Genomic DNA, 16,081 nt, shown 5'->3' with positions numbered 1-16,081 from the left:
CAAAGATATCTCGCAGTTCCTATATATATTTAGAAGACTCGTAGTGCCTGTTGGCATATATTTAGTTTGTTGTAAAGCTGCCGAGAGCTGTTTATCTTCGTATGCCGAACACCTACTATCCGTTCCAGCCACTGCAGCAGCAGTCTCCGAGAGAATTTTACTTCTACAACGCCCCCATCACGCCCCCGCCAGAGCCGCAGGAGACCGACGACTACTTCACTTGTAAACCGCCAGACTATGACGCTGGGTCGTACATCCGCGTCCTGTCGCGGCAAATGATGCCCCCGCCAAATACCAAGTCTGCACTCTCCATCGTCATTGACCAGGACGACAAGGCGACTTTCAATAGAGGAGACTGCATCACAGGCCGTCTTTATATCCGGCCGACCCAGGACATTCCGTTTGAGAAGCTCCTCGTTGACCTCCAGGTCGCGGAGACGATTGTACGCGGTGAAATCTGCGAAAAGGCTTCGTTTACTAAGGCGACCTCAATCGCGCGTCACCGCCTCCAGGAGGAGGCATATCCAAGCGACCGCGTCTTCCATAAGGGGCTCGAGTACTCGTTTACTTTCTCGTTTGTCATTCCACACACAATTTGCGAGGACCCAGCCACGGGCCCGTCTCAGCTGCCGCTCCACTACCAGTTGCCTCCGAGCGTGGGCACCCACTCTGAAACGGGAGACCATTCGGCCGATGTCAATGACCGGTCGCTGGTCATTTCGTACCGCATCCGGGCCCGGATCACGAAGCCCGGCGTTCAGTTCGCGACGTCGCGGAACCCTAAAGAGCTCTACCAGGCGCAGCAGTACAAGTATTTGAGGGTTATGCCTTCGTACCCGGCGATCCGGCTGGCTCCAACGCTCTACGAGGGCACGCGGAACATGAAGCAGCGCATTCTCAAGCGGCCGACCAAGCACAAGCTGCACTTTGCCTTGGCCCAGGTGCCTGTTTTCCATCTTGCCGAGGGGACGGCTCCCATGGTCAGTTTACAGTTGGCGTTTGAGATTGATGCCTCCACTACAATGCAGCCGCAAATGCCATCGCCTCAGGTCAAGAACGTGTCGTACAAGCTTGCTGCTTTGACGACTTCGACGACGAGCCCGCGCCACTACTACCCTCACCACGACGACCCACAGGTCCACACGGCCAAGGACACGTTCCCGTCGCAGACTGCCGCGTGGACGCGCCCCGAGTGGAGGCTCGAGTACAACAGCAAGAAGACGAACCGATCCATGTACGTCTGCACTCTTCAGGCCCCGCTTGCGTTGCCATCTGACAAGCGAAAGGTTGTTCCAAACTACTTTACCGAGCTTAGTTCTCGCCAGTATGAGGTAACCATGTCGGTGGAGCTCAATGGGTACGCGCCGGCGAGCTTCACTTTCCCGGCGGTCATTGCTCGGGCGCGGAACATTGCCAGCATGTTCTGGCCCTCTGAAGAGGATGCTGCCACTGACCCGGTGCCCACTTACAGCTATTATGAAGAGACGGACCAGCCGTGTCCATATGATGTCAAGCTTGAGTTTGGTCGGGACTACAGTCGTCGTGTAAACGTTGATTCAAGCCCTTTGCCTAGCCCGCAGCCTGTCCGGCCTCAGGAGTTGAGCCAGGTTAGCTGGAAGATTACCGCATGATTACGATGATGATGTTATGAACTATTATTTATTTATTTTTAGTACCTTTAATTTAATTAATTTTCTCCGTTTTTCTACATTACGCTCTACACTCTGTGCTACATTTACCCCTCTCTACCTCTCTACACCCTGTTTTACATTACACCCTGGATGGAACTTTCTTGAACATTAATAACCGAGATACGGACACTGCAAAGGTAAAACTGCCGAGCATCCTTATGCAGGGCTGCATAAGCGTATAAATGCGATAGGGTGTATCAATAGGTGATATGCACCCGTAGCATTATCGTGATGATTAAGTGGCTGCTTTTGCTGCAATAGCAGCAAAATATGATAGGGTGGCATTAGATCCAAGTATTGGTTGTCTTTTTCTCATTCAAATGATGTATTTAGATAGAGCACAGCGGTTTGCGGCTCGCGCGGCTCACGCCGCACAAAATTAACGTACGTTTGAATTAATGCGAAATATCGAGTTGTCAAAGGGCAAAAAAAATACAGAAAATGGGGTGGTTACAACTTAATCATAGCGAATAAACTATTATATGTCTCGTATTAAGCAGCGTCGGCGGGGGTGCTGTCATAACTCGCCGCAGCATAGTGCATCTGCTTCAGAAATGAGATTTAACTCGCAGTGCTGGATGTTTGACAATTCGCTGCTAGACATCCAGGAGACATTATGCTCTACGCATTCAAGGCACGACAGCATAGTGCATTGTTTTATAGGATCCAATGTGTCGTCACGGCAGACGACATGCGCATAATACAAGATCAGAGATCCCCGCCTGAAAAATACCAAGTTACTAACTACTGACTTGTAGTGTCAATGAAATCATAGGTTACATTTGGCTGGGTGGTTCCCTCGGAGGAACTCCGAAGCTCCGACGCATCCTGCATAATGAAGGGATAACAGCCCGCGTGGCTGAGTGATTGTAACCTAGCAGCCATAGTCGGAGACAGAGTACAACCACGATAATATTGATTATGAAAAAGTACTACCGTACATACTATTCTGTACGGCAGCTGACAAAAAAAACAATCTCGTATGCCCCCAAAATGACGAAAAATCGGTGGTGAAGGTCAATTGACCGCTTTTCTTCCATATGATTGTATTAACCATCTATGCCTAATACCCCCTCCATACTTCCCCGCCAGAACGTTTCAGTTCCTTTGCATAAAATTTTCACTCTATGCGTACATCTTTTCATAGATTTCTTCAAATTGGGATCCCGACCAATAAGGTGTTTCACTTTTGCAACGTCGCATGTCTGGGGACCCTTAGTTGAAGTGTGATAAGATCAGAAAGTCCGATGAACTAAGGCGTATCGACTGTACGACGAAACGTAGGTTAAGTACATAATAAGGCAAGCGTATACTGCTCCGCAAATCGGACTATAGAATTTCCGGTATTCGATACCCGGTCGCTCCTGGCTCACTTTTATCGATTTGGTCATTAACATTTTAATCATCCTTATTAAATAATTCATCAAGAGTCGTAAAAAAGATTCATCCTCTGTAGAAGCGGCTGTTATTTTGGTTGACAGAGCTGTTGTTGTATAATTGAACAAGATCTCTGTGCACGCTGGTATAAGGCCAGCGTCTGAATACGGGAATTGCATCTGTAAATTGGCCGCTCATAACTGATTCATAAATCAAAATAAATTTTGCCTGCCACTCGGTTGGATTGGTCAACATCACTGCTGGCGAAGGCGTGGTCATATCTGTGGCGAGTACCATCGGTGGTACACCTTCCACGGCAGATATCCACCTATCCCACAGGATGCAACCCCACCAGGTTACGTACTCGTGTAGATTGTCCGTCATAATCGCAGAAAGAATGTGATACCGGCATGATAGGGCCATTCTTACCAGGCGCGATACAATTAGATATCGATTCGGAATGCCAGGTAAAAAGAGAAGATGAAGATAGGCCACGATAGGGGCTCTCGAGACGGATGAAAGAACTGAGGTGTCCAGGAAAAGCTGATTCACCGCCGTTATGTAATACTCAATATCGCCATGCGTAAATACGGCCTCGAATGCCTCCAGGGCGAACGCGAGAAGCGGGCTTTCCTCGAGGTCGGGGGACAAAAGTCCAACCTCGTACTGTACATTCTGTAGATACCACTGGCTCAACTCCAAGTGCTTCTGGACCGAGGGGTTTTGGACAACCAAGCATGCTAATTGGCGCTTGAGGCATCGTTGGCAGGACGTCAAAGAATCGCCCCAAACACAACGGACCTTGCTCAAGCGGCAAGGTTCGCATGCTGTCCGGGCTCTTCTACTACTGCGCATGAATGTATCGGAAAGGGTACGGAGATAAATAGTATTTCGGAATCTGCTTACACTTATATCATACCTCTTCTCTATAGCCCTACTCGGCACGCTTATTGGCGGGGTTTCAAATATACTGCATTCCAGCATGAGTCTGGAGTGCAGGAGATCCCTTTTTCTTGCCTTCCATTTCTTCTCTACTTACCTCAATGTGGTACTAAAGAGCAACAAATTATGACCCTGACATCATGCGATGCCTGCAAATTGTCCAAAACTCGGTGCGTGATATCAAAGGGGCCATGCGAAAGATGCTCCAAACGCCGCTGTCCCTGCTTGTTCAACGGTAAAAGTCGAGCTGTGGCCGAGATAGATGCGTTCCTGTCTTCTAACTCTGGGTATGCGCAGTGGCTTGCCCAGAGCCCAAAAACTACCGCAGTCCACGCAGACCTTGGCTTTAGCAGCGTCGAGTTCGTAAAAGTCTACCAGGCAAGTGACGATCTCAGGGCCTCATGGAATCCCACTGGCGAGCTCCAGCTCAGCAGAGCAATGAAAACGGTGTTCTGGAACGCTCTGTGCTCGGGAATTCTAGTACATCTGCCAATTGTGTCGGAAAAAATGCTCGCGTCGGGGTCAGTACTCCTCCAAGCTGCCGTGTACGCAACGGCTGCTCGAACTTCCGATATCGTCCACTCGCTGCTAGACTTTAAGCACCTACGCGAGATCATTAAGCAGGAACTCATCAAGTCGGGAAGTGAACCCATCGTTTCATTTGAAGCTATAGTGTCCCTTGTGTTGTGTCATTCTGTGCTAGAGGTCCATTCTGACGACTTCGAGTCTTTCGATGTGTTCATTTTCAACTATGTCATGATGGCCCGCGGATGTCTTCAATTGAAAATGAACCGCTCCAACGAGAACGCAGGGATTCAAGCTCTGTTTTATTCCATCTATATAGCGGACCGCTGGATGAGCACATTGCTGGGCAGCCCTGTGATAATACGAGACGCTGACGTGACAACCCAAATCCCGCTCAATGCATCGCCCTTCTTCATCGCCATGGTCACTGTGTCTTCACTACTCGGAAGAGTCCGTGCCCAGTTCTACAGCGTCTATGGCAAGGCAGCATGTCAGCCGGCTCAGGCGGATGCCCTGTGGCAGACGCTTGAACAGTGTACGTTCCCGGATATTCTAACGGACGAAGAGAACTACTTTATTCGAGTACACCTTGATACGGTTAAAGCATTATTCCTGCGTGCAGCACGGGCTCAAGAACCCCCATTGCTGCCGCGGTTTGTAGGCAACGCCAACTATGACAAGCTAGTAGTGCACAACGCATTCTACGCTCTGACGCGATGGACTACGTCCATTTTCTACTCACCATGTATTATTTTCAGTACAATTTACTACTGTCTGGCCCGGGCACTGATAGTAATGGTTGAATCGCCGTGCATCGAGGAATATCGCGAGGCTGCTAAGAACGTCTTGAAATCTGCGGAGAGCCTCCTATCGCACCTGGACCAGCTGGACGACGGACTGTTCTCCTATCGAGTGCTGCATTGCGTAAACATGCGCCATATTCTCCAGATTGCGAGCAAGCGACTTTACGAAAATCCGATGTTTGAAATGAGCTGGCCAGCGAACGGCGACATTATATTTTAGACCACTGAGTCAATGCATACAGGTTATATGACATGACCTACAAACGACGATATACCTAGTGGTAGATTGTCATTTAAACCCCCTCACACGAACACTTTCATGGGGCTTTCAGCATACTGTATTTCAGATTCGCGCAAACGACATTACAATTCTCTATATATCCAGCAAATAATGCTACAGTCTTTCAGGTCACAAATAGCCTGATCAACACTCCGTAGATCTGAGTAGGATGCAGGCACCAGGGAGGGTCATGATTAAATGTATTGATAAGCGATATCTAGAAACGTTATCAACATATTATATGCGTTAGTCCTCGGAGAGAAGAGTATGAGATTATCTAGTCCTCCACATGAGGAACATCCACAGCACAGTCATACCGGCGAACATAGAAAAGGCATACGGACCAAGGACTTTGACACCCGTATGGTTGGAAATTATACCATTAACGAACGGAAGAATGGCACTACCACCACCGCCCAGGGCCGCCGCGAAGCCAACGCCAGACACATGCAGCCATTTGGGCAGCTTCTTGATGGCAACGACAACAATAATGGGGAACACCGGGCCGGCCCAGAACCCGACAATGGCGATTGCGACTGCCGAAACAACAAGGTGGTCGACGAGCCAGAACACAAGCAAGAATGCACACCCAAAGATATAGTAGACCAACAGGCACCACTCCTCGTGCTTAAAGTATTCGGTCGCGTACCCGAGAACGACTCGGCCCACGGCCAGACCGGTCCAGAAACCGGTAGTGACGTAACCCATCTTGTCAATGTTGCCGCCCCGTGCGTCAATCATGAAAGTAGACGTCCAGCCACCAATGGTAACCTCACTACCAACGTACAGGAAGAGCGAGACGGCCATCATCCACACGACCTTATTAGTGGCAACAACGCGCATCGAGCTCTTTTCGTCCTTGTCATTTTTCATTGTGTCGCGGTAGACCTTACCCGTGTCCCCGTAGAAGGCAAAGAACGTGATAATGAAGTTCAGCGCTCCCATACCAATGAGTACTGCGTAGCAGTGATTCCACTTGACTCCAGCAGCTACCATTGCCTGGAAAATTGTCGGGGACAGGATACCGCCGACACCGTAGGATGCATGCAACAGGCCCATGAGCTGGTTGGCATTGTGGAGGCTACCGACAAACGCGTTCATGGACCCATCAATGCCACCACCGCCAAAGCCAATGATGAGGTACCCAATGACATACACTGGGAACGGGGGGGCTGTAATGCAAATGATAAACCCGATGAGATGGCAGGTCGTGCCCACGGCACATACGCCCCATCTACCAATCCATCGGTGGAGGAAGTCGTTGAAGATGGCGACGAGGAAGTACCCGCAAAAGGGGGCTACAAATGCCACGGATGCGACAAGATAGTCGAGGTGATAATGCGCTTCAATTGAGGGCAGCAGTACACCGAGTGTTGCATCGTTCATGCCCAGCATCAGGAAGGCGTAGAAGGTTGAGGCTACCCTTGCGATGTTCTTCTTCGAGGAGCGCCAGCTATCTTTCGGTTCCTCCTCCTCCTGGGACTCAAGGTTCCCGGTATCGTTTACCGACAGGGACCTGTCATCGTCGTCGTTATTTTCGGTATTGTTGATCTCCTTAGCGGCCTGCTTTTCTAGTAGCTGGTCGTCGCCTCGCAGAGAGGACTCAACGACGACCACCTCGTCAGTCGGCCGCTTCTTTTCAAACGAACCCATTATTCCCCCAAAAGGTATTCCTACAAAAGAGCGACGGAAAAAACCTGCTCTAGGATGGGCTTATTTATAATCCTCTACGAATATGTTTGATTCCATCTTTCTTTACTCCATAATCAGCGAAGAGAAATAATGGAGTAAATGCCGCTCTTTTCTCCTCGCCCGAACAGAATGATGCCCACTCAAGGTCTTGGCGCTCGCCGATCGGGTTGAGAATTACAGCGATGGGCGGTGGATTACGGCGTCCACCGACATGAGGAGTGCCTATTGTGGCTATCGCAGCAACTGCGCCGCACCCGACGGTTGTTCTGCAAGTTACAGATTCGCAGTAAATTGGGTCACTGCTGCCGCCGGGGGAGCTATCGGGCCGATAAGCTCAGAGGGCCTTCCGCCGTGCCCATAGTCCGCTATATCAGTTTGTCAGCTTGACATTTTTAAATTAGATTACGCGTAATGGGTTGCTATATTAATAGAATTATGGCTTTTGGTCCGATTCGCCCTACTTTTTAAAACTGCCCTGCTTTTTAGCTTATGTATCTGCCCTGCCGGAAAGCGGAGTCCTCGGATCGCGATCCGAGTGCCTGTTCACGCGCCAGGTAGTTGACTTAGAGCGGTCTGTTACCATTTCCCTTGAATAAGATATGAAGGTTCTGTCAATTGATCAGTGTGGAGAAAGGAGATGACCTGTTGAAGATCAATACTGGTTACAGTCCTCCTTCGCTTATAATTTTTTTATAGATGGTGCATATAGCTGCGTGAAGCTGTGGGAGTAGTTTTTCCGGGCCCTTGCAGTTATGCAGTTATACGTTATCTACAGTTTGTACTAGCGCGGTTCAACCAAATTCAATAGTAACCTGTCTATAAACTTGAATCGTATCACCGATAAACCGTTTGTTACCATAGGTATCACGGCAATTTTCAATGGCATCCCTAATAACCAAGTTGCTACTTTCCAATATATTGCCAATTGAGGGTTCGACGAATACCGGTAATAAAAAATGGACATGTAATGTGCGTCAATAGCAGGGTCAGATGTCAGGTTGTGAAAAGTCGGCCCGACAGTCCACGGAAATAGGGACGGCATTTGAAAAATGCGGAGTACAGTAATCTGTAATGGACCCTGTATAACATATTTAATAATAGACAATTGAGTATAGGCATGCCCACCTGTGAGCTAGTCGAGGTTTGCAAGTGTTTCAGTTCTGCTAGAACATCCGCTGCCGAAGTTTTTTTATCTTCGCAGGCTTTTGCCTACCTGTACATGTGCTAGCATATCCAACGTCCATATTGCACCGAGATGTACTCGTTCTTAATTGAACACAACCCTGTAAACTTAGAAAATGGCAATTAGCAACTTAGTACAGTTCTAGCAGTAGTACTGTGGTAGCAGGGGAGTGCATTCGAGGGCCAGCCCTCGAGCTCCCGTAGCTGGGGGCCAGCCCCCAGACCCCCGTACAGTTATGGTAACAACGTGACAAAGTTTTTGTTACAAACTCCCAAACTGTAACCAATACTCCCGTAACAAATGCAAGTCTCCGAATGAGTGAGCTCTTTCCACACCGTTGGATCACAAGTTGGTCTCGATGTGCCAAGTATACTGTGCAAATGCTTTTCAATCACTCTCAATAACTTCGAAAACTGATGCCATATTGGCCTTTATGTATCAATCTGTGCGATTCACAGAATTTGCTATCTACCACCGTACTCAGCTAACAAAACCTTGATTGGTAACACAACGGGCTCGAAAAATGCAGACGATTCATTCAATTAAAAATATGGCCAATTGTATTCGAGGGCCAGCCCTCGAGCTCCCGTGGCTCCGCTTCGCGGAGGTTCTAGTGGCGGACCAGAGCAACCATCTCAGACCCCCAAGGGCACCAGGAACATGACTAGCAAAGACCGGCTTAATTATAGCTTGTTAAACATACGGGAAATTGGCTCAAATCGCCAGGCACCGGTAGCTAATCACCACGGAGAGGGATAAGATAGCCGGAACTTGCCCCTTTCATGATGCAATACGGTTTCGGCAAGGCTGCCGACTAGCTGGGTTACCCCACACCCCCTTTAATCGCTACGTAATGCCGTGCCATAAATGTATCATCGGTGTTGACCGTACCAGTTCTCAGGCCTAGTCCATTTAAATACCACAACTTCCTAAATTGGCGGTAAGACTCAATGGCTCCAACGCACCGTAATTCCAAAGATATGGAAGACGGTTTCAACATATTCTGGACCCAAGCGACAAGGCCCCAAGATGAAGAAATTTCATCTTTACAAGTACAGCCCCCTTACCCCCAACGGATAAACAAATATCTAGACCATGTACCAGACATGTATCGAATAATCGCAGGCAAGGAAGTGAACCATGGCTACTTGTTGAATACATGTAAGGACGTAGTGTAATGCAGACTTACGCGTCTCGGCTGCCTACTTACGCCGGCCCTCGGCTTGGTGTACCCCACACAGGTCGCTATCCCTGCCGATTTCTCGAATTCTCAACCAGAAGTTGATAATTGGCTATTGTGGTTGATAACATTCCACAGACCTTTTGTTATTCTCTACTAGTGATGAATGATAATAATTGTTTAACAGTATATTAGTAGTAATATTATGATGCTTCAATACATTGTATATCTGTAGTAATTACCAAGCTTTTGATATATTGTCTACTACCGGTAGTGATGAATGATAATTGTTTACAGTATATTAGTAGTAATATTATGATGCTTCAATTAAATTGAGCAGTATATAGTAATAAATAAGTCATTACCAAGAGATGCCTTGGTAGCTACCAAAACATGCTTGGAAGTCACCAAAAGATGCTTCAAAGTCACCAAAACATGCTTGGAAGGAGTTACCCAGACTCTTGGAAGAGATGCTTGGAGGAGCTATCAGAAATTCTTGGAAGTTATAAGTTACCAAGAAATTCCCTGCAAGGTGGTTAGTGGGTCGTCTACAATGCGTCGTTTGTGCCCATCCCGTGGGTACAGTTCATCAGATTCAAAGTCGAAAACTGGCGGCCACTGCAGGTCGACAGAAGTTGGCTTTCGCGACTTTGGGGAGAGCGCCTCGTCGATTGAAAAAGTATCGCTCGCCGAATCAAGCGACGACGACAGGGTCAACGGACTGTCACCGCCACTACTGCTGCTTGTACTGCTCGTCTCAAGTGCCCACAGCGTTGGCGGTGGCACCGGCGAGGACGAAGAGACGTGGTGGTTATTGCTTTCTGGGAACACGGCTACTTCGTCAAAGTTGTGAGCCAGAAATTCCAAATACTCGTTAAGCCCGTCGCTGTCGGAAATAAGCTGGTCAACCAACACCGAGCTCGACAGTGGACCCTGTAGGTTCAGCGGGTTTGAGTTCACCATCTGTGAAGAATTACCTGGCTGTGGAACAGCCGCCAGGGCCGCTGCAGCGGCAATCGAATTTGGCGACGCGCCAAATAAGTTGTCTGGGCTGTTACCAGGCTGTCTAGTAGTAATAGTATTAGGGGTATAGCCCGAGAAGAACTCCACGACCGAGTTATGGCGTACATTCTCGATCTGGACCGGGTACACTGCGGCACTCAGCGAGTCCAGCCCGCTGGTACTTGCCGCCCGCTTGCGCTTGACGGTGGTCTTCTTGGGCAGCACGCTGCCATGGTGCGATTTGGTGTGTCGCGACAGGGTATCCCTGCGCACAAACAGCTTCTTGCACTCGGTGCACTCGTAAGGCTTCTCCTTACTGTGCGACCGCAGGTGTCGCTTGAGATGCTCGTTTTTACTAAACTCGCGCGAGCATACGTGACACTTGATGCCCGTGCTCGAGTTGCTCCGGCCCTGTCGCATCACTGGGATAGGAGACATGGTCAATTCACAAAAAAAGTTCAATGAGCCTCGAGGGCCATGGCGGAATTATATATCAACCCGGGGAGGGGGCGGCCTCTCTCGCTCTCTCTGGGGAAACATTGCGTCTGTTGTGTTTTGAGGGGTAGTCTCTACCAGGCTGCAGGTTCCTGACTGGGAGGGAGAGCGAGGGGGGGAGGCGGGGGTGCGCTGCTGGCTGTACTGCGGTGATCACGTCTACCACGCAAAGCTGCGTCTCTTCCTGCTTTTCAAAACAGATATACAACGTGGATCGCTATGGCGTAGATGAAATAGCGATTAACGGCCCTGGCGATATTTTCTTAGAGGGGGGGAAAGGAACGGCGGCCGGGAAAGGCGGGGGATGGTCATGTGTTGCGCGGGCTGCTGCTGCCTGTAGTGTACCCCAGATTTGCCTGTCTCAGACAATGCCTCGAAGAATGGAAATAAGCAGTCACTTCCGGGCCAGTGGCGACCCCGGGGGAGGAGCCTAGAGGGTGGATATTAAGGGATTAGAAAAGTGTATCGTGCGTATCAAGGGTAGACCCTTTGGGGGGGATGGAGGTACGTAGGCGACGTTATCGAGCGGTTTGGATGCTGGTTAGTAGCGCCAGGGTGCTAACGGTGTGTGAAATGCTGCTGCCTTCTGCAGCCCGTCTCTTGACGCACCTATACCTCCAATATCGCTATACCCTTCTTATTATTTTGGTGTAGCGCTACTTAGGCAGGTAGTACAGTAGTGCTAGTAGTAGCACCGGGTATGGTTAGCCGTCGGAAGCGACACGGCCCTGACCTCCTGAGTCAGTCGCAGCAAATGTATTTTTCACTCTCCCTCCCGGTGAGTCGACCGTTGTCTGCGAATATCAACCAGTGTAACACTTGGTGGTGTAAGTGTGGAAAGGAGAGAGCCCACGTATGCTGGGATCGACGGCCTCCCCCCATGGGATTGATCCATAGAGTGTCTTCCAAAAACAAATGAACGTTGTCTCCTCCACTGCGGGAGGCACATTGGGCTCTTGCATGGTACGCAATCCCCGTTCCAGCCGCACAGATTTCCTCGAGGCTTTTGATATGCGTGCTGCAGTATTCTTTTCTCTGGATGCTGGGTGTGTGCAGAGTGACGAGCGTTTTACAGGAATGCTTTTCTCTCCCTGGTGACCATAAAAAGTTAAAATAATGCACGCTATTTCATTGGAGTTGCAGTTACACGGCGCGCCGACCATTACTGCTACGTATACTCAACAGACTCACTTCGCTGTATGGGAGAGACCAATTTGCTTTCCTTGTCGAGCCGGTTTCGTTGGTTGTCTTAACATTTGCCGCCAATCTGCCGCCAATCTGGATATCTGTTCTATCGACGGTCTCTACACTCGGCTATGGAAAAGCAGCCCCTTACTGTAGTTTCCATGTATGGGACACCTATACTGCATGCCGTTAGCCCCTTTTTTTTCTTCTATCTCTGAATCCAAGGACTCAAATGCACGCAAATACACACTGGGGCTCTGCCCCAGACCCCGTAGTTGGGGGTTCCACCCCCAAACCCCCTCCTGCGATCCTTCGGTGTAGAGCTATGGGGTGTTAATTGCCTATAGCGCCCAAGGTATGGTGGCTGTTGGGTGGTATACCGTTAACCAGAGAAGTATCGCAGATTTTCGCCAGTCCATATATGCTTGATTGGCTGTTACCTCAACTATCCCCCGTTTCTTCCAAACTATTAGCTAGCATTGTAGGTATAATTGACTTAACTTCAAAAAAAAATGAAATGCAATTACTCCACACCACCAACCGGAGTCCGCGTAGGCGCATCCTGCTCCGTCGACGCCAAGCAGAGCGTCACAGGCCTCTACGCATATGCTCCGGATCGTAAAAATGATACATGTACCATGGATCAATTGTTTTGTATTGTCGTAGATTCAATGTGCATCATTGTATAGGCTCCTTCATGTATACCAATTGAGGTTAAAATCTCACAACTATACATACGTAACGTAAAATCGGCGATTACAGCGTACAGCGTTACTGATTTTCGATGCAAGAATAATTTTGGCATTCCTCGAACTGTCAGATCGCCTGTACATGCAGTTTAGAGATTCCCAGATAATAACATGTCTTTTTTCGTTTTATTAAGTGCCTAATGCCGCGATAATACTGTAGCTTGTAACGGGTAATCGTAATAACCAATTATCATCTCTGTTGATTGCCGGTAGGAATTCTAAGCACCTGATTTTTCTAATATGTACATATTGAACCTTAATAAGAAGTTATAAAAATGAAGAATCTCGATTAAACTAACGGTATAATGGATTCCGATAAGACAGAAAAAAAAGCACCGTACGCTTTATCCAGCAGCTTCCAGGGACGCAATCGACACTCAATTAATGCCGGTCTAAGGATCCGGACGCTGAGGATACTGAGAACTATACTCTACTTAGATATAATAGCTAATTCTATGATAATGCCAAGGCGACAGAGGCTAATTGATTTTTAAAACTTCCCTTATAATACTCTGAGATGGACTGATTTCAAATGAATCTTGTGACTGGTGCATTATGGTACGCAGCGTTTACAATATCCCCTCGGGAAGTATCGCTTACACTATCAGCATCGCATGGTATCACTCAAATAACCTTGAGATTGGACGTTCCTAAATTGCATACATGTTACCTCTTCATCTTCGTTTAGACTTGTCGTTTCCAAATCCTCTTTACTCGTCGTGACTGCTTGAATAACCTATGAGTACTCGTTAGCATCGCAAACCTGTTTTTTTGTAAAGAAATGAATAATGAAAATAATCACAGAAACTTAGAAATCAATCTTTTCTTCCCACGTCCCGTCTCCGCCATATGGTTCTCCATGCGTTTCCATATTTCCTCATCACGGGCTGGTTGTGTCTTAATCTTTTCGCCATTTTGCTGAGAATGTGAACTCTCCGTGTCCATTGAACCGATCATGATAGTGCCATGGACAACCGTAAGGGTGATGCGTAGGTCTATTAAATTATCGTCGGAAGGCGATTTGCAATCAACGGGGCATTGAATGAATGAAAATCAATTAACGTCCTATAGGTGGCCTTGGAGGACCCCGTTACACAATACATAATAGTAATAATCCAATAGTCCAATAATAAAATCAAAATCCAATCAAATAAGTCCACCCAATGTATCGCATTGGCGCCGTGGGGATTGGGTACCCCCCGTAGCTCCCGGGAAACACTTCCCATCAGGGATTAAAAACCGGGAACCTTCCAAAGTAGTGGTTTGTAGTTGCAATTAGTTGCTTAGCGGCGTAGTAGCTGGCTCTTCGAAAGAAGAAGAAGATATCTTTATTTTAAGTCGGGGGCACTACTTGCTAAGGACGACTATGGTCAAACGTTGGGCTTCAACAGCCAGGTCGATATTTTCTTTGCTTTGGTCGGGTTCCGCATTGTGCGGGCATTTACGGTGGTTAGAGTAGATCGCTGTGTGTTCTGGGTCATTCGTTGGGGGTGCTTGCAGACCTTAATCTCGATCTAATATCCCTTTCGGGCTTCTACTCGCCATCGTAGGCGGGATCACACTTCTCTCGCAGGTGGCTTCTGACGCCTACCACACTGCGATGGGGGAGGAAAACCATTATCCTTGCCAAGTGCCTTCAAATTTTCGGTATATGTACTATACCTAGGCACCGAAGTGAATGGGGAAAAACCCCAGGATCAACACTCGCCGCGCGGTGACTCGGCTAGCCCGATCCCCAGGCCCTGGATTCCGCCGCTTGGTGCTGCCTAAACACCAAGGCCTTGTTTCAGCCGAGGGTGTCGTGGGCGTGCGTTCACGACACACTTGGGATTATAATATATCTTGATTATAGTCTGAGCTAATGCTAAGGAAGACTGTGTCTAAACATTGGGCTTCAACAGCCGGCTCAATATAAACATTAAAATAAATCAATGGCAGAACATTAAGTAGCCTGGGATACCTATCTCCAGTCCACAAAAGATGATGCGGATTCCCTCAGTAAGCTGACAATACGGGGAGAAACCACTATCCCTACCAGGCACCGCTGTAGACGCAATGCCGAGGTCAGTGGGGAAAAAACCCATATCAACACCATCTACACTTGGGATTGGAACCCATAACCCCAAAACTCGGAGGAGAGGCGACGCGTGTTTCCAGGCTCTTCGAAATGAATTGAGCCATCTGCCGAAGCCCGTCCGGTGTGCCTAACAATGTTGGCAAGTCAAATGTCACGCTGACCTCCAGAAGGAGGGGCCTTTGTGCCTCATAAAAAGGGCACACGGCTTTTTTTCTCCAAGCCGCATGATATGCGGCGTGCGGCTCAAATACTAATATTTTTTAAGTTTCAGAGAAAGTCCTCGCCCAGTTCTGCTTTGATGGCCAAGTTGGTAAGGCGCGTCACTAGTAATGACGAGATCGTCGGTTCGAATCCGGCTCGAAGCAAGAGCGTTAGTGGTTTAGTGGTAAAATTCATCGTTGCCATCGATGAGCCCCCGGTTCGATTCCGGGCTAACGCATTTTTGCGCGCGCAAAATTTTTTCTCGCGAGCGCGAAAAAATAAAATTTTTGCTGGTTCCGCGGATTGAACGCGGGGCCTTCAGATCTTCAGTCTGACGCTCTCCCAACTGAGCTAAACCAGCTTGACGAAAATTGAAATAAATAGAGCTATTATGAAGCAGAAAAATTGCGATTTGGAGCTATTTTTCATCCGTTTTGGTTCGGCGCGGAAAAAGGTGAAAAAGGTCCCAAGGATAGTGGCGGAGGTAGTATCGAAGCTCTAATTCAATCGACAAACACTCGCCTACATCTCGCTTTAGCTCACTTTGCGAAGTGGAGTTTGAAGAAAGAATTGCTAAGTTCTCTTCGAGGGAACGATATCTGGGCAACCTTAAGGTACCTGGGTGCCGCGCCCCCACGAGCGCTTATGCCACCGCTCCTCAAGCCTGACAACACAAAGACCGAGTCGTTTGGAGAGAAG

At 48.4% G+C, this 16,081-nt stretch overlaps 5 protein-coding genes and 3 non-coding genes across 8 annotated transcripts; 4 read left to right on the top strand and 4 right to left on the bottom strand.

Annotated features, from left to right (window-relative positions):
* Positions 1–101: 101 nt before the first annotated feature.
* On the top strand, positions 102–1,631 carry TRVA0_007S00254 (uncharacterized protein; the record flags this gene model as incomplete). Its single annotated transcript, XM_076683177.1, has 1 exon — positions 102–1,631. The coding sequence occupies one exon, from the start codon at positions 102–104 to the stop codon at positions 1,629–1,631; it is 1,530 nt and encodes a 509-aa protein (XP_076542421.1).
* Positions 1,632–3,134: 1,503 nt separating this feature from the next.
* On the bottom strand, positions 3,135–4,052 carry TRVA0_007S00232 (putative transcriptional regulatory protein; the record flags this gene model as incomplete). The annotated part of the gene is made up of 1 exon (XM_076683176.1): positions 3,135–4,052. One exon carries the CDS (start codon positions 4,050–4,052, stop codon positions 3,135–3,137), a length of 918 nt encoding a protein of 305 aa, XP_076542420.1.
* An 84-nt stretch (positions 4,053–4,136) lies between these two features.
* TRVA0_007S00210 (Zn(II)2Cys6 transcription factor) lies at positions 4,137–5,558 on the top strand (the record flags this gene model as incomplete). The annotated part of the gene is made up of 1 exon (XM_076683175.1): positions 4,137–5,558. One exon carries the CDS (start codon positions 4,137–4,139, stop codon positions 5,556–5,558), a length of 1,422 nt encoding a protein of 473 aa, XP_076542419.1.
* A 333-nt stretch (positions 5,559–5,891) lies between these two features.
* BSC6 (bypass of stop codon protein 6) lies at positions 5,892–7,271 on the bottom strand (the record flags this gene model as incomplete). The annotated part of the gene is made up of 1 exon (XM_076683174.1): positions 5,892–7,271. The coding sequence occupies one exon, from the start codon at positions 7,269–7,271 to the stop codon at positions 5,892–5,894; it is 1,380 nt and encodes a 459-aa protein (XP_076542418.1).
* A 2,912-nt stretch (positions 7,272–10,183) lies between these two features.
* On the bottom strand, positions 10,184–11,095 carry TRVA0_007S00166 (uncharacterized protein; the record flags this gene model as incomplete). Its single annotated transcript, XM_076683173.1, has 1 exon — positions 10,184–11,095. The coding sequence occupies one exon, from the start codon at positions 11,093–11,095 to the stop codon at positions 10,184–10,186; it is 912 nt and encodes a 303-aa protein (XP_076542417.1).
* A 4,378-nt stretch (positions 11,096–15,473) lies between these two features.
* tRNA-Thr(AGT) lies at positions 15,474–15,546 on the top strand. The gene has a single exon. It is a non-coding gene; the product is annotated as a tRNA-Thr (tRNA).
* A 3-nt stretch (positions 15,547–15,549) lies between these two features.
* Positions 15,550–15,620, top strand: tRNA-Gly(GCC). Its single transcript has one exon. It is a non-coding gene; the product is annotated as a tRNA-Gly (tRNA).
* A 50-nt stretch (positions 15,621–15,670) lies between these two features.
* On the bottom strand, positions 15,671–15,743 carry tRNA-Phe(GAA). Its single transcript has one exon. It is a non-coding gene; the product is annotated as a tRNA-Phe (tRNA).
* Between the last annotated feature and the right edge of the window lie 338 nt (positions 15,744–16,081).

The sequence above is a fragment of the Trichomonascus vanleenenianus genome, assembly GCF_965637985.1.
Source record: "Trichomonascus vanleenenianus strain CLIB 3782 genome assembly, contig: TRVA0_007S, whole genome shotgun sequence".
Taxonomy (NCBI): Eukaryota; Fungi; Ascomycota; class Dipodascomycetes; order Dipodascales; family Trichomonascaceae; genus Blastobotrys; species Blastobotrys vanleenenianus.
Note: the sequence above shows the minus strand (reverse complement) of the source record. Positions and strands in the feature narration are given on the sequence as shown.